The 18192-nt window shown below is 38.1% G+C and overlaps 1 protein-coding gene across 1 annotated transcript; it reads left to right on the top strand.

Moving 5' to 3' along the window:
* Positions 1-398: 398 nt before the first annotated feature.
* On the top strand, positions 399-3304 carry LOC125592945 (protein RRP6-like 3). Its single transcript, XM_048768670.1, has 2 exons — positions 399-2569; positions 2660-3304. The coding sequence occupies exons 1-2, from the start codon at positions 2567-2569 to the stop codon at positions 3302-3304; spliced, it is 648 nt and encodes a 215-aa protein (XP_048624627.1). The 5' UTR covers positions 399-2566.
* Positions 3305-18192: the final 14888 nt, after the last annotated feature.

The raw sequence follows: 18192 nt of genomic DNA, 5'->3' as shown, positions 1-18192 counted from the left end.
TATATCCAACAAGGCTACAAGCGAAAAAGGTGAGGGTGTTGGCATGTTGGGCCCGATACCGCTCTCTTGCATCTGCTTGAATAGTTAGTTCCAATGATGCTTTATTGATCTGAGACCTATAATAAGCACTCTCGATGCTTCCACACTTGGTGTACATTTTTTTTATCAGTGAAGTTCCAACTTCCAACTGCACCATCGGATCCAATCCCGTTCGCAGCTAGAGGATATCCACCATGCTCAAACAACCCCAAGCGGTCTGGGAACTGACAATGAACATCACCTGCTCATCAACAGCTAAACTTAAAAAAAAACGTAAATAATAATGAAACTTATGTTTGCAGGTTTAACGCAAGTACAGGTAAGTATCATACACTCAGAAACTATCGAATGAAGTAATATATCAGGCTAGATTCCAATTTCATGTTATGGCATCTGGTCAAACGAACATGGTTAATCGGAGATTCACAAAAGTTAAAAGTCGCATCTTTACTACTCAAGATCACTAAAAACCATTACTTGAAGTGACATTACTTAGCTCATAAGTAAACTGAGCTTCCTCAACAACATACTTGCAAAGCTTAAATATTACATATGAAAAGTTTGCACCTTATCAAAAACCCACAACACAAGAAGTTACATGTCACATCTTCACTACTCAAAATCACCATCATTACTTGAAATGACAACAACATACCCAAAGTAAAAACCTACAGCTCACAAACAAAGCTAAGCTTCCTCAACAACATACTTACAAAGCCTAAACATTTACATATGAAAAAAGTTGCAGTTAATCAAAAACACACAACACAAGAACAAATGCAAGATAATACGAGCAAGCAGATATTAAAAAGGATGCATCTTTACCGCAATTCTTTGGAAGCAGAGCAAAGCTGGCGTATCTCAACCTCAAGTAGCTTCAACGTCCTCCCGTTATTTGTCTCCAACAGCCGACGAAATAGAAACGGAAACGAATACAAATCCTCAAACCACCTTCCAGCCCATTAACTAATTAAACGAAGCCCAATAATGTAAATGGACCCAAACATACTAATCAGAATAAAAATATGAACAATATTATAAAAAAATAACCAACGGCTACTTTCTTCTTCTTCACGTCTGCACCTCCGACGCGTTTCACAAACAGAGGTTTTGAAAATTTTCAGTGAAGAAGAGAGTGATCACTACTTGGTATCATGATTACTTACCTTAGATTGTTTGACAAATTAACGTTGATCGCTCATTAATCTACTTTTTTCTTAAGATATCTCTCGGCATCTCCGACCAGTTTCAGAAAAAAACGAAGCTTTTCAAGAATGGAACCGGAGAAAGCTGACAATTCCTTATTGAACTTGTCATTGTGTTATGAGAGGAAGCCTCAATTCGAGTTCAAGTGCGTCCTTGCAGACAATTCATTTTCCCCATTTGAACACTTTAACGTGTCTTCCTCTACAGGTACGGTTTCAATCCAACTCGGTTTGGTATTACATATTTTATAATTTTTTTTTATTTTCTAAAATTGCAACAGAGAAGTGTCATCCCTCTCGCAAGGAGATTGGTGCCTTGATCGATAATCCTCCGGAACATAGTTTTTGGACATCATTCACCAAAGAGGACACTTCAAAGGACTGCATGTGGGTCGATTCTAGTTTGCAGTTGAGGGAACTAGCAAACAAGTTGGCAGAACAAAACGTTTTTGCTGTTGACACGGAGCAACAAAATTTACGATCGTATTTGGGTTTTACTGCACTTATGCAGGTAACTACACTTTTAATAAATGTTTACAAAATTTTGTCCTATTTAGTTTTTTGCTTTGATGTTTGATATTTCTCTGAAATTTGAAGATTTCTACACGAGAAGAGGATTACTTAGTGGACACGGTTGCACTTCACGATGAAATGGCCCTTCTTCGTCCTATTTTCAGTAATCCAAGGATTTGCAAGGTAATCGTTTTTCCAACTTGTCGAATAATCTAACCCCACTGATGCTTATTTTAATATTTAATGTGTGGTCTGTGCTTCTACGTGTTTCATGGGGCTCAAAATGATATTATTTGGCTGCAAAGGGATTTCCATATCTATTTGGTCAATATCTTTGATACATACACGGTAGACACTTGCTGTGTTGGTTATTTATTTTTTAATTTTATTTATGTATGTAGTTTCTCTGTTTTCTAATTTGGTTTTTTACAGGCATGTTTGGTATTGGAAAAGCCTCAAAAATCACTCGAGGGTTTGCTACAAACTATTTGTAATGTAGACTTGGACAAGTCATTACGGGTGAGTGTATTTTATTGTATGTGTGTCTTTTTTTCAGTTGTATCATCTGTCTTATCTATGCTAAACCTTTCATTGCAGACTCGTGACTGGACAGAGCGACCACTCCCACCAACGATGTTGCGATATGCAAGAACCGATATGCAATATTTGCTTTGGATTGCAGATGTTTTGACTGCCGAGCTCAAAGAAGTTAAAAAGTATGACGAGTCTATTAGGCGGTCAAATTAGCTAATCGGGAACAATATGATTGTCGTGAACGTGCTTGGAAACTTTGTATATGGAGAGATCTGATGGTTAGTTTCCTTGCTTTTTTTTAATTGTTTCAGTTCAGAATTTCATAAATAAGTTTTGTCGTTTTAATTTAATGTCCGTTTCTTTCTCAGGCACGGATCCACGATGAAAGCAGAGAATTTGTGTTATCTAATGAGGCTATGCTTGAATTTGCTCGGAAAGTTCCAACCACATACGATGTGTTTAAATCAACCGATGATGCTGATCAACAAAGAGGGGGGAAAATTGATGAGGTGTCGGCAATTTTCCTGTGTCATTATGACGATTACTTCAACCAGATCATGAGTGACAAGTCTGTAGCTCTTGATACCGCTTTTCCACTTATTCTTCAAAAGTGTCTGGGTATGAATGGAACGTGTGGGATTAATCTGTTGAATTGTGGGAAATTTCATAATTATTCCTTTTTCCCCTCTGTGAAAAGTGGAAAACAAACTTCAAACGTATCACAGATACCTATACGCAAGCCTGACGTTGCTGTGTACGAGAGTGACGGAACGTTGAAGTTTTGGTGTAACCATGGAAAAGGGCAATGGTATCTGAAGACGGGGCTTGCAGAACAGACTCAAATTCATGGAGAATATGCTTTACAGTTGAAGACTGAAACTTTGGGTGGTCCTGAAAAAGTTGACAAGAAAAAGGATTTGTGTAATAGTTGCGGCAAAGAAGGGATCGAATTGAATCGTCACCGGATAGTACCACCTGTTAATCTTTTACCAACCGCTTGTGTTACACAATGATCACAGTGTGTTACACACGAGTTCGAGAGAAAGAATAAGATAGACGTTTCAGGCTAATAAAATTTTCTGAAAATACTTTTGTATTATTGAGATTCGGTGTTGTGTTTACAACAGATGATTGATCTTTATATAGAGATCGAATCAGTACAAGTATAAGAGACACAACTCTTTATACTAAAAGACACAACATGAAGAGTTACAACTCTTTGTGTAATAACATAAATAACTAACTTATGTAAATGTATTAAGGAGAGATTAGATTATATAGTTTAATACTCCTCCTTAATCATATCTCGACTTGACTCCAAGCTGCTTCCTTAGATCTTCAAATCTTGAACCGCCCAATGCCTTTGTGAGAATGTCTGCGAGTTGATCATCCCCTTTGCAATACTTCAGTTCAATGATTCCTTTCTGCTCAGCTTCCCTCACGAAATGGTATTTGATCTCTATGTGCTTCGTCCTTCTGTGTTGCACTGGATTCTTCCCAATTGCTATTGCTGATTTGTTGTCACATAAGATCGGAATGCCTCTTTCAAACTTCTGACCAAAGTCTTCAAATAGTCTTTGTAACCACACTGCTTGATTTGCTGCTGCACACACGGCTATGTACTCCGCTTCAGCTGTTGATTGTGCCACTGTTTGTTGCTTGCTTGACTGCCAACAAAACATGGCTGATCCAAGAGTAAACACATAACCTGAAGTGCTTTTCTTGTCTTCTTTAGAACCACCCCAATCGCTGTCTGTGTAGCCTAGAAGTCTTGGTTCTTTCACGCTTGTGAAGTACACTCCAAAGTTTGATGTTCCTTTGACATATCTTAACACCCTCTTGGCTTCTTGGTAGTGCTTCATGCGGCGTGATGACATGTATCTTGAGAGATAGGCGCTTGCATACATCACATCAGGTCTTGATGCACACAAGTACAAAAGCCCTCCAACGATGCTTCTATACTTAGTCGGATCTCCATACTCCTTGTCATCCTCAACTCCTTTTCCTTGTGGTGTAAGTGGGTTGCTTACACTCTTGCTGTCTCGCATCCCAAACTTGTCTACAAGTTTGTTTGCATACTTTTCTTGTAAAAGAAATATGCCTCCATTGTCTTGAATTACTTCCATTCCAAGAAAGTAGTTCAATAATCCAAGATCCACCATCTCGAATTCTTTCTTCATGTTCTCCTTGAATGTGTTGATGCTCTGGATGTTGCTTCCTGTGATGATTATATCATCCACATATAGACTCACGATCAACACATCTCCTCCTTGCTTCATGATGTATAAAGCCGCATCATTCATACTCCTCTCAAAACTGTTTTGAAGAAAGTATGAATCTATTCTTCCATACCATGCCCTTGGGGCTTGCTTTAAACCATATAAAGCTTTGTGTAGCCTTAACACCTTGTGTTCTTTCCAGTGTGTCACATACCCAGGCGGTTGTGTGACATACACTTCTTCCTTGAGGTCGCCATTGAGAAAGGCTGACTTCACATCCATCTGATACAATCGCCACTTCATCTGAGCCGCATATGCAAGTATGGCTCGTATTGTATCATGTCTTGAGACAGGAGCAAACGTCTCAAGGTAGTCAACACCATACTCTTGAGAGAACCCTCTTGCAACTAGCCGCGCCTTGTGCTTGATGTGATTGCCGTTTGCATCGGTCTTGATCTTGTAGATCCACTTCACACTTATCACATTCTTCTTCTTTGGCTTGTCCACTAGTTCCCACGTCTTGTTCTTCTCAATCATGGCTATCTCCTCATTCATCGCTTCTCTCCATTCCTTGGTACCACACGCTTCATCATAAGTGTATGGTTCTTCATTTGCATGAAGACAAGCTTCTATTGCTTGAGCCGCTTCATCAAGCTCTACTCTCGGTGCCCTTTCCATGATATCGACCATGGACTTGAACTTCTTTGGTGCCTCAGAAGTTTCTTCATCTCCACTACTAGTATCATGATTATCATTTTGAAAGAGAATAGGACTGAAAGTACCTCCAAATTGTTCCTCGGGACTAGATGCACCTTCGGTTTGTTCCTCAGGGCTGAATGCACCTTCGGTTTGTCCTTCAGGCGAGTGAGAGTCTTCCATAGACAACTCCAATGTCTTCCTCACCTCTTGTTGCCTTTTCCAATCCCACTTCTTGCTTTCTTCAAACTCGACATCTCTTGATACTTCAATCTTCTCATTCTCCAGGATGAGAACTCTATAGCCTTTGGATTGGTTGCTATATCCAACAAAGACTCCACGCTTTGCCTTGACGTCTAGCTTCCTCCTCTTTTGATCCGGGACATGTATGTAGCATATGCTACCAAACATTCTCATGTGTGACACATCTGGCTTGTGTCCACACCACTTCTCTATAGGAGTGACATCTTCTTCTATTGCCTTTGATGGCAGACGGTTTTGAAGATATGAGGCAGTGTATACCGCTTCTGCCCATAACTTGAGCGGTAAGTCTTGCTTTGCCAACATCGATCTAGCCATCTCCACTAAAGTCCTATTCATGCGCTCTGCTGCACCATTTTGTTGTGGTGAATAAGGCAAGGTGACTTGCCTATTGATTCCTTCTTCTTCACAGAACCGGTTGAATTCTCGTGAAGTGAACTCACCACCTCCATCTGATCTCAGCATCTTGATGGTACAATACGATTGCTTCTCCACCATTGCTTTGAACTTCTTGAACAGTGAGAAAGTCTCTGACTTTTGCTTCATGAAGTATACCCAACACATGTGAGTATGATCATCCAAAAATAGCAAAAAGTATCGGCTTCCATCAACAGACTGATGCTGCATCGGCCCACATACATCCGTATGTACAATCTCAAGCTTCTCTCTTGTCTTAGTTTGAGATTCCTTTGGGAAGCTTTTGCGTGATTGCTTTCCAAGTCTACACGCCTCACATGCTTCCTTCTTGACTTTAAACTTTGGTAATCCCTTTACCAAGTCTTTGTCTTGCATTTGTTGCAACCTTTTGTCGCCTACATGACCAAGTCTCTTGTGCCATGTCTCCATCTTTCCTTGCTCACTAGCGCTCATGGCTTCTTCTACCTGAGCCGAACTCATCCTGATTCGATAGCTTTTGTGAGTCATTGGGATATCCATTATCCTCCTTCCTTTTGCATCATCTATGATGCATCTCTTCTCTTGGAAACTCACCCGGTATCCACTTGAAACAATTTGTGGAACACTCAACAAATTTTTCGCCAAACCCGGAACCAAGAATACATTTCTGATGGTCTTCTTGCCACCTTTAGTCATGACGGTAATGTCTCCTTTACCGGCTGTCATGACTGTGCTTCCATTTCCAATCTTTATTGGAACCTTGATACTCCTATCAAGTGTTGAGAAGTAACTCTCCTCCTTTGTCATATGATTAGTTGCTCCACTGTCTACTAACCAGACATCTTCCATCACTGTTGTTGCTGCTTCGCTCGCACTGAACAACATGTGATCTTCATTTGAGTCTTCTTCGAGACTCACATGTGCCTTCTCTTTCTTCTTTGAGTAGCACTGATTTGCAAAGTGGCCTAACTTGCCACAATTGTAACACTCCTTGTTACTTCTGTGATCCTTCTTTGAATCATCCTTCTTCTGTTTCCTCAGACACTCGCTCTCATTGTGGTTGTTCCTCTTGCAGAAACCGCACCACTTCTTGCCTCCCTGGCGCTTTGAGTTGTCTTGTGTAACACCAGAATTTTTGTGTTTAACACGAGCATCGAATGCTCCTTCACTGGTGCTTTCTTCTCTTGCAGCCAGCCTTGCTTCATGAGCCTTCAAGATCCCGATCAATTCTGTCATCTTTGTTGAAGTCAAATCGCTTGTTTGCTCCAACACACTGACTATGCTATCGAACTTGGCTGGGAGAGAGATGAGTATCTTCTGTATAAGTTGAACATCCGACTTCTGTTCACCATGATAAGTTAGTTGATTTGCCAATTCAACTATCTTATCTGTGAAGACCTTAATGTCTTCATTCTCATACATCTTCAGATTCTCATACTCCCTTCGCAATGTTTGAAGTTTAATCAAACGAACTTGAGGAGAGCCTTCATACTCTTCCTTCAATGCATCCCACGCCTCTTTGGATGTTGATGCTGCTGCAATCCGTGAGAAGATATGATCCGATACAGCAGTTTGCAAGATTTGCAAAGCCAATGTATCGTTCATCATCGCTTCTTCTCTAAGCGATCTTGCCCTTGCTGTTTCAGGGGTTTCATCCACTTGTGCTGGTGGGGCTGCTACGCCTTCTTCAACCACAGACCATAACTTCCTGGTCTTGAGAATGGTTACCATCTTAATGCTCCAGAAGTCGTACTTCTCTCCATCAAATATGGGGATTACTTGATTCTTCATCGTTTCGAGTGATTCTGAAATCGTATGACAAAATCCTCTAGCCTCCTTTTCTCCACGCCAAGTGTTTCTCTTACTAGTGCTTTGTTCTTTGTCCTCTCAAACGTAAAGCTCTGATACCATGTTAATCTTTTACCAACCGCTTGTGTTACACAATGATCACAGTGTGTTACACACGAGTTCGAGAGAAAGAATAAGATAGACGTTTCAGGCTTATAAAATTTTCTGAAAATACTTTTGTATTATTGAGATTCGGTGTTGTGTTTACAACAGATGATTGATCTTTATATAGAGATCGAATCAGTACAAGTATAAGAGACACAACTCTTTATACTAAAGGACACAACATGAAGAGTTACAACTCTTTGTGTAATAACATAAATAACTAACTTATGTAAATGTATTAAGGAGAGATTAGATTATATAGTTTAACACCACCATCATACCGGAAATATTTCACAGACACTTAAAATGGATCAGTCTCGTGATATGGTGTGGCTGTGTCAAAAGTGTCAGAAAATTGCTCTAGAAGCTGGAGAGCGTTACAAGAAAACAATGAGTTCAAGATATGAAGTCTTCCAATCTTCTCATCAGAAAATGGTTGAAGCTAAAGAATATGTAAATATTCGAAGAGCTGCAGCAGCACTTTTGGATAGGCCGACCATTCCAGAATCTCGCCGTGAGGAATACATAGGTACGTGTCAAATAGTTTCACTGAAACATTTAGTTTATGAACCAACTGTGATAATTTCATTTGGTGTTAGATCGTAGAGAGGCATTATGGCCGAAGCAACCTTTCGCGCGAGGATTTGGAAGGAGTTCGAAAGATTGGGTTGATGAGTTCTAAGGAAGAAAAAAATGAAACAAGTGTAGAAAAACAGATCATTAATAATCTGTTAAAGAACTCCGGAGAAGATGGAGTTAAAAGGTTTTGTGAAGCATGGAGGCAACAGTTCGTGAACGATCTTCATCCTACAAATTTACCTAGTGAGTGGGGCATGTAACACTCACTTCACAAGGATGTCTTCTTTTGTTTTGTGGTTAGTTTAGTCAAGAGTCGTTTGTGACTTTGACTTCATCCTAGAAATTTACCTAATGACTGGGGCATGTAAAACTCACTTAACAAGGATGTTTTTTTTTTTTGTGGTTGGTTTAGCCAAGAGTCGTTTGTGACTTTGACTGTGAGCATTTCAGCTCGTGCTCATGAACTAAGTGTATATAGATGAGATTACTCCAGACTTTTGCTTTTGTTCATTCATTACCTGGTATGTAGAGATTTACTTTCAAGCATACATAATGTGGAGCTAAAAGAGATTTTCTGAGTTTCATTATGTATGCAACAAGTAGGAAACAGACAAAAAAAAAAAAAAAAAACAGTGAGATCCAGGTGAGTTCTCTGTTTACAAATTACAACACAACTCCTCATGGCATTTGGATAGAGCAAAAAAAGCAAAGACATTTCTCGACCAATTGTGCAGATATGACAGTCCTAGCCACTATGTCAGCACCTCTACTTCTTGTTGTCCAATGCTTAGCTAATGTGTCACACTATAGATTTACTTTTGCTGAGCAAAAACATTCAAATGCACCAGATTGACTAAAGCTTCTCCAAGGATCCATCAACTTTCGCAGATACCAGAAAATCCTCAAAGAGCTGACCAAGCAAGCAGTAAAGCTTCCGACACTTCGTCACGGGTTGTTTGACCCAATTTTCGGCTCCACTAATCTGTAAATCCGAATTCTCCCTTGTAGCTGTTTTATCCAAGTCTCATCTTTGTGTGACAAACTTTGCTCTGGAGGTTCAACTCCACCAAGAGCGACTGCTTTCCCCACATTCCAGCTTTCTCAGTCCATGACAGTAGCAGACTGTGGCTGTTCCATCACCTGACTTGAAAGAATTATAGCTGACCCTGGGGGCCTACCACCAACTCTGAGTCGTTGCACTTTACCCTGTTGATCATCATCCACCCTATCAAATCTAGAGGCCAAATTGCCCTTTGACTTGCTATATATTGTTGCTTGATACCTGAATAATCACCATCAGTGGCATGATGCCAGAGCTCAGGATAAGCTTCTTGTGCTTGTAATCCCATTAAGATGAGCTTTTTTCTGCCTATAGGTGAACTATACACTATAGAATCACAAACTTAATAAGAAGTCCTTCTCTTATTCAATATCACAAAAGCTCAAATCACAAATCACAATTCAATAATCATATTATGCAACACAATATGCATCTCCATATATATAGCTTCGATATTTCCTATTTTCAATAGTATTAACATAAATCATATTTCCTATTTCTAAACATAACTCCAAAGGAGAATAGGAAACTTGTAATGTTCAAGCTTATCCAACATACTCCCCCTTAAGCTTGAAATCATCTTCATTCACAACTTTAACTCCAATTAGATCACGCATTTCTCTGAATTTTATTCTTCCAAGTGACTTGGTGAGAATGTCTGCTTTCTGTTCGCTGCCAGGGATATGATCGACTTCAATCTGCTCGTTCTCGACACATTCTCGTATAAAATGAAATCTTCTGTGTATATGCTTACTCCGGCCATGAAATACAGGATTCTTGGACAGTGCAATCGCAGATTTGTTGTCGACTTTAATGACCACACGCTTGCTCTCTTTGCCGACTGCCTCACTTAGAAGTTCCTGCAACCAGATTGCTTGTTTTGCAGCTTCAGTTGCTGCCATGAACTCAGCTTCACAAGATGAGAGCGCCACTATTTCCTGCTTGGTAGAGCACCATGTGATAGGACTATCACCAAGATAAAATATGTGACCCATTGTACTTCTACCATCATCTATATCAACATTATGAGAGCTGTCACTATAACCCATTATTTCAACACCTCTGTTACGCAAGTAACAGAGTCCATACGAGCAGGTACCGCGAAGATATCTAAGAACTTATTTCAGAGCTGCACCATGGGAACTTTTAGGAGCCTGCATATACCGGCTAAGAACTCCAACACTAAAGGACAGGTCTGGTCGTGTGTGGAGTAAATAGCGGAGACAACCAATGGCTCGACGATACTCCCTCTCATCGATGTTCTCTTCATTAGGTGACTTGGAGAAGCTTGCGTTTAACTCCATTGGAACATGACACGGATTACAGGAGCCCATCTTGGCTTCTTCAAGTATTCGTTGAGCATACTTATCTTGTTTAAGAATAATACCTTCCTTGAGTTGCAACACTTCTATCCCCAAGTAATAAGTTAACTTTCCAAGGTCACTCATCTCGAATTTACTTGCCATCTCTTGTTTAAACTCTAGTATACCTTTTAGTGAAGATCCGGTAACTAGAAGATCATCTACATAGACCACAACAATAAGCAGCTCGTTCCTGTCTTCTTTGCAGTATAATGACGGTTCTTTTGAGCATCTCCTAAAGTTTAAACCTCGTAGTATTTGATTTAGCTTTATATTCCAGGCCCTGGGCGCTTGTCTCAGACCATAGAGAGCCTTTTTCAGCTTGTACACTTTGTGTTCTTCTCCAGTAACAATAAAATCTTCTGGTTGATTAACAAACACTTCTTCCCTCAGCTCTCCATGAAGAAACGCAGTTTTAACATCAAGATGGTGTATCTCCCATCCATGTGATCCTGCCAAGGCGATGATCAGCCTGATTGTTTCAATCCGAGCCACCGGAGCAAACACCTCATCAAAATCAACACCGTGACGCTGAACGTATCCTTTAGCTACTAACCGGGCCTTATACTTATTGATGGTTCCATCAGCATTGCGTTTAATCTTAAATACCCACTTCAAACCAATTGGTTTCACACCTGTGGGTAGCTCCACAAGATCCCATGTGTCATTCTTCTCTATTGAGAAGAGTTCATCCTTACAAGCATCAATCCAAACTTTCAATTCTTTAGCTTCACTAAAGCTCCACGGCTCATCGTTTATAATCATTAACAGGTGCTCACTTTGCACTTCCGAGAGCAAAACGTAATCATCAAGATAAGAAGGTTTAGTAGATACCCTTGTTGATCGTCTAGGTTGTGGTTGTGAGTCTTCTTCATCGCTATCATCATCATCATTCTCATCATCTTCAATGACATCTTCATTATCTCCTACGGTATTGGAGGCTTCACTTTCTGGTAGTATCTGATTCGAGCTCCTTAGGTCTACCGTAAAACCATCAGTTGCAGCCACGTTTCCTTGTTTCGACCAGCACCATTCCTTTTCTTCATCAAACACGACGTCTCGGCTCACCACAATGCGTTTAGTTAAGGGGTTAAGTAGACGGTAGGACTTTGATCCTGGCTCTGTCCCCAAGTGGACTAGAGTTCTGGATCTGTCATCCAACTTCTTTCTCCCAGCAGTTTCTGTTCTCGCGTAACAGACGCATCCGAATACTTTTAAGTGAGAGAGATTTGGTTTTCGATTTCTCAAAGCCTCATAAGGTGTCATCCCTTCCAAAGATCTCGTCGCAACCCTGTTGATCAGGTATGTGGCGTGCCTTAGTGCTTCACCCCAGAGATGATTTGGCATGTTCATATGTTTAAGAATACTCCGTGTCATCTCTAACAGCGTCCGATTACGACGTTCTACTACCCCGTTTTGTTGCGGGGTATAGGGTGCTGTTAGGTGACGATTGATGCCATGTTTGTCGCAATAAGATTGAAACTCAAGAGAGACAAACTCGCCTCCTCTATCTGTCCGTAGGGTCTTTATCACAGCTCTTGTTTCTTTCTCCACAAGTATCTTAAACCGTTGAAATTTTTCAAAAACCTCGTTCTTCTCCTTCAACAGCACTGTCCACATGTATCGCGAGTGGTCGTCAATGAGAACAAGAACATATCTCTTGTGGGCTGGTGTTGGCGGTGTGATAGGTCCACAGAGGTCTGCGTGGATTAGTTCGAGTATCTCGGGAGCTCTATATGAAGTTGCTTGTGGAAAAGGCTTCCTGGTTTGTTTGCCCCTTAAACATGAAACACATGTCTCATTGTTATGAACCTCACTCTTCACGCCATAAACAAGTTCCTTGTTAATCATCATTCTCATTGTCTCCTTGCTGATGTGGCCCAATCTCGCGTGCCAGTGTGAAGAGTCCTCACGACCTGCTACTTGCAAGCAATGAACGTAATCTACAAGTAACGTGACTTTGTATAGACGATTCTTTGCCCTTTTGGATTTGATCAACAGTTGTCCCTGCTTATCAAGTAGCTTTAGTGTATCATCCTTCATGTTTACTTCACAACCCGCCTCAGTAGCTTGTCCTAAACTAAGGATATTGCTTTGTAGTGCAGGTATGTAGTAAACATTGTTTAAGATTCTTTTCATTCCTCCATTGATCAGGAAGCGTACTGACCCTTTTCCCATTATATCAATCCGAGAGTTGTCTCCAAAACGTACTTTCCCGGTGATGGTTTCATCAAGTTCATGGAAGAACATACGATTTCCACTCATGTGGTTGCTAGCGCCGTTGTCTAAGTACCATACATCTCTAGTATCTGAATCAGTCTCGAAAGCACTAGGGTTCACCTTATTCTCGTTTAAATACACAACCTCGTTCATCATTAGAGCGTCGGCTTCTTGAGTATCTTCATCCTTCTTTTCGACCGCCTCTTGAAGTTTTAACTCTTTATCGGGACAGTCGGAGGCGTAATGTCCAAGCTTATCACATTTAAAGCATGTAATGTGTGAGGCATCCCCTGTAATTCGTCCTTGTTTGTAAGCCTCTCTTTGTTGTTGAAAAGAGCTATAGCGGCCGCGACCTCTACCTCTCCAACTTGTTCTTTCGCCGCGACCTCGTCCTCGGTTTCCATAGCTGTTTCCATAGCCTTCGTGACTTGATTCAGAACTTGCATACATCAACTTGCCTGAATCATCATATGTATCTTCTTCTTCCTCAGCAATTCTTTCTTCGTAAGCTTTTAGCCTACCAACGATATCGACAAAACTCGTTATTCTAAGATCAAGAACCTGCTCGAGTGATGCGACCATGTGAATGTATTTTTTCCTCGGCAAACTCTTTAAAAACTTCTTAACAAGTTTTGACTCTTCTATTGTCTCTCCTAAGGAGGCAGATTTTGAAGAGATTTCTGAAAGCTTGCCGACGAAGGTATCAATCGTATCACTATCCTTCATCTTAATTCTATCAAACTCTGCCATTAGAGTTTGTAGTCTAGCTTCTTTAACTCGTTCAGCTCCAACGTGTCTTGCTTTAATTGCATCCCACACTCCTTTTGCTGTATCTATATCACCAACTTGCAGGATCAAAGCTTCCGGTATGGATTGGAACAGAAACGCAATCGCCATATTATTTTTCTTCATATCTTCGGTTCCAGGGTCTATTGATTCCCACACTTCACTAACCTTAAGAGCTATCTTCATCCTCATGGACCAGACAGTGTAGTTTGAGGTAGTCAGCATAGGAAACTTTACGGAGGCACGTCCGGCATCTTTGTGTAACACAATCTCCCCTTTGTCGTCGCTCATGGTTTGTATGTAATCGTCAAGATTCTTCCTTTGGCTCTGATACCAAATATAGAATCACAAACTTAATAAGAAGTCCTTCTCTTATTCAATATCACAAAAGCTCAAATCACAAATCACAATTCAATAATCATATTATGCAACACAATATGCATCTCCATATATATAGCTTCGATATTTCCTATTCTCAATAGTATTAACATAAATCATATTTCCTATTTCTAAACATAACTCCAAAGGAGAATAGAAAACTTGTAATGTTCAAGCTTATCCAACATACACACCAGTTTATGTCAGAAGATCCAGGAGAGAAGGGGGGCAGCTTCCTTACCAGTATACAACAGCTCCTGTTACACATCATATGATAATCAACAGGCTTTTACCAGCACTTCCAACACCAAATTTACTTCCAGTGATAAAGGCAGGTTTCTTTGTTCATTCCACCTAGAGAAGAAAGAGAAAAGGACAGACTAACGTACATAAGAAACCTTTCGGTCTAATGCTAAGAAGGATGACTGTTCTTTCTTTTTCAGAAGAAGAAGGTTTGTGCATCTATCTATTGAGAAAACTCTCCAAGGGGATTTAACTGGTCTGCGTCATCTCCTTTTTTTTTCACCAATGTTGACAAGAGAACAATATGACCATGAACAGAGAGAGAGAGAGATATCAATACATATCCAAGGAGAAAAAAATGTAGAAATATAAGCAGGTTTTGACAGTACCTTGCGAGAACAATAAAAATCAATTGTAGCCTATATGTTTTCTGTTTATCTAACTATTATATTTAATTATTAGTGTAATTATATATTTTAATATTATACAGAAAATAATGTGCATAAAAAATTATACAGAAAGAAAAAAATTTATATGTAAATTAAATATATATATAAGTGTTAGTGAAATTTAATAAAATTTATTATATATATATAAATATGCCATTTTATATATTTGTATAAGAAAATTCATTTTACAATTTTATTTAAAAAACGAAAATAGAAAAAACTTAAACTTTAGAGGACTTTTGATATGCTAAAGAAAAAAAAGTAGAGTATTATGAAGTATTTATAGGTAAAGAAAAAAAACAATTGTTAAGAACACAAGGAAAGAAGCATGCATTAGCTACTTGTGTTCGACCACCCCATATTTTCCTCTTATATGCAGAACACTTTTTTTTATCACATAAATTACCCTGCATACATGTCTCATTATTTTTTAATATTATAATATGTTCTGCATTATTTATGTTGATTGAGAAAATATACAGAACAATCTGCATATCATTTCTGTCTGCATTTATACTGCATTTATCATGTATCTCATTCAGACTCAGAGTATGAATGGAGACACAGCTCATTGGCAGATGTCCTGCATAGTGGCAGATGTCCTGCATTTGTGTACATCAAACACCAATCACAGTTTTTTATGTTTCTAAGAAAAAAATGCAGGAGGCCGGCTAAAGATAATTTTTTTTGTCTTTATCCATGTAAAATCAGACGATCTGCCTTTGCTTCTACCATCCACACTTTTGATGCAGTTCAACAATTCTACCATTTGTTCACATTATAAATAAATTAATTTTCAAAATATTAATTCATCACATTATAAATAAAACCAGTTACGACTTTACTAGTTCCATACTTCGATCAAAAAAGGTTCTAGACAAAAAAAAAACTCTTATGATGTGTAGTGTAGCATTTAAAATAAAATAAAAATAAAAAGTATATATATATATATATATATATATATATATATATATATATATATATTAACTGAAAATAGAAAATTTGTCATATTTTAATTCAACATATTAAAAACAAAAAGTTTGTATATATAGAGATATTTTAAAAAAATAATTTTAATGTCAAAAGGAGATATTAAAAAAAAAATTAAAGTAAAAGAGTTATATAATGTATAATATATTCATGTAAATTATTAGTATAATAGTTTATAGATATATCAATTGGAAAAAGTGTTATTATAACAGTATATTTATTTAATAACACTGTAATACATATATTATTTCTAAATTTATTATTTCTAAATTAATATGATTCTGTATTATAAACTTGAAACTGAAATACAATAATGTAATTGTTTCTGATATGTGTTACAGTTAGTTTATTGTTCTATTGTTTTTTAGGGTGGGAGAAAAGTTATTTTAAATATTGTAGAGTTACTAGAATTTTAGGTAACTAGACATTTCGCATTTTGAATAAACCGGGAAAATAAAAATACCATTTTTAACCCTATTGCTGTCTATCGGACATTCAGATAGACGTATTGTCAGAGCTCAGGCAAGCATGCTTCTGTAGTAATTATATTCTGTTTACATTGCAAACAATATATACGCTTTTAAATTTTTGCAAAAAACCTCTCAACTTGTATGAAACCTTTTCATAAGTGTCTTCCCTCAGGCTGTTCAGTTTCCCAAAAACTCTGAAATTCATTTTGAAAATGGTCTCATCTCGCATCGTAGATCTTCTAGAAGACGATGTTACGGATGCAGTTTTGCATCCGGAGATGATGTTTGTAGCCGGTGAAGAACCGGTCGGACTCAGGGTTCTTACCTACCAGTCCTCCATAACCATTAATCACATCCTTAATTCCCTCGAAGAAGATGAGATCTAGACATACGCATGTCTCCCTTTGGTAAGATTGTTGACATCGTGGAGAAACCTGGTTTTTCTGGAAGATTTGCTAGATACATCTTATCTAGGTAATTAAAAGTGGAGAAAAAACACGAAGCTTGGTTTCGGTTTGCAGCGGAACCGTTTAGGTTTTCTCTTCGCGAGTTCGCCATTGTAAACGCTCTCAACTGCGGTGAATTTCCTAAGAGAGCTAAGATGAAGTCAAAGATGAACTTATCTGGTTATATTCACTGTCTTGATTATTTACCTAGTATTCTGAATTATTTTATATAATGCTAGCCATTAAGGCATTAATCATGATTTGAAGATTCATGTTGTCAATGACCATATTTGGTCATTATTGGTTTTACATGACTGTGTAATTCGTTCCAAGTTTTTTTTTTCAAAATAAATCTATTAATATATAATTTGAGAGCTTATATATAGTCGCCATCGAACAAATGAGTACTTTTTCAATAACATATATACGGCTATGATTTTAATATATTTTGTTACAAATCTGGTTTTAAAACAACATAATCGGATACACATCTTCACTTCCATATAAAGTATATGTTTTAAGTAGGGCAAGCATGGTTTCATATCATGAATCTGGAAACTTAATATTCCTATTCATTTTTGTTGTTACTTTTGGAGATTTATGCTAGAATTAATTAAGCGTCCAAAGTTTTGATTTTTTTTGGTTTGTTTTTGGCTCCACATTTACTTGCAGATTTGTTGTGTCATGTCATCTGAACTTTAAATATGAAAGCTTGTCTTTGAGAATCATTCATTTTTTTTTGTTTTATTTGATGCTGTTTTGGTACTGTTTACAGAAGTCTTTCATTTAACTTCATGTTTTTGAATCTAGCTTCATATGCTAGGATGAGGACGAAAGGAGTTACTTTTTGCAGATGTTTTTGAGGAAGAACTGTGACTTTCTCTGGCTTTTGATTTCAAGCTCGGCAGTGATATTTAGACACGAATGAATTTGTACATCAACACTGTCACTCTTGATACCAGGGAGCACTCCCACAGATTTGAGATGACATAGTATCATTGTCATTGCCGAAGAAAAACCCGGATAGAGAAACAAATATTCGGTTATTCAACATTATATTTTAAATACTACAAATATAAAAATATCTAATGCCCACGAATAAATACATAGATCAACATGATGATTACAAATCCAGCTTAAATATAATTCAACCAGATTTCTTACCATATATCTAGTAATTATTAATTAACCAATATATAAAAATTACAGATGTAAAATGACATTGCTATATAGGTTTTAATTTCCCCGGGTTGCATTTTATTTATCCGGATTAAATATGAATTTTTTTAGATGAAATTTATTACAAATAATTTAGTCATATAGATATAACTGAGTATAATTTAATAAGCCGGATACGACATCAAAGATTTATCAAAAGGTTTAGTATTCAGGGT

Source organism: Brassica napus, chromosome C9 (assembly GCF_020379485.1).
Source record: "Brassica napus cultivar Da-Ae chromosome C9, Da-Ae, whole genome shotgun sequence".
NCBI lineage: Eukaryota > Viridiplantae > Streptophyta > Magnoliopsida > Brassicales > Brassicaceae > Brassica > Brassica napus.
The sequence above is the reverse complement of the archived record's forward strand: the minus strand, read 5'-3'. Positions and strand labels throughout refer to the sequence as shown.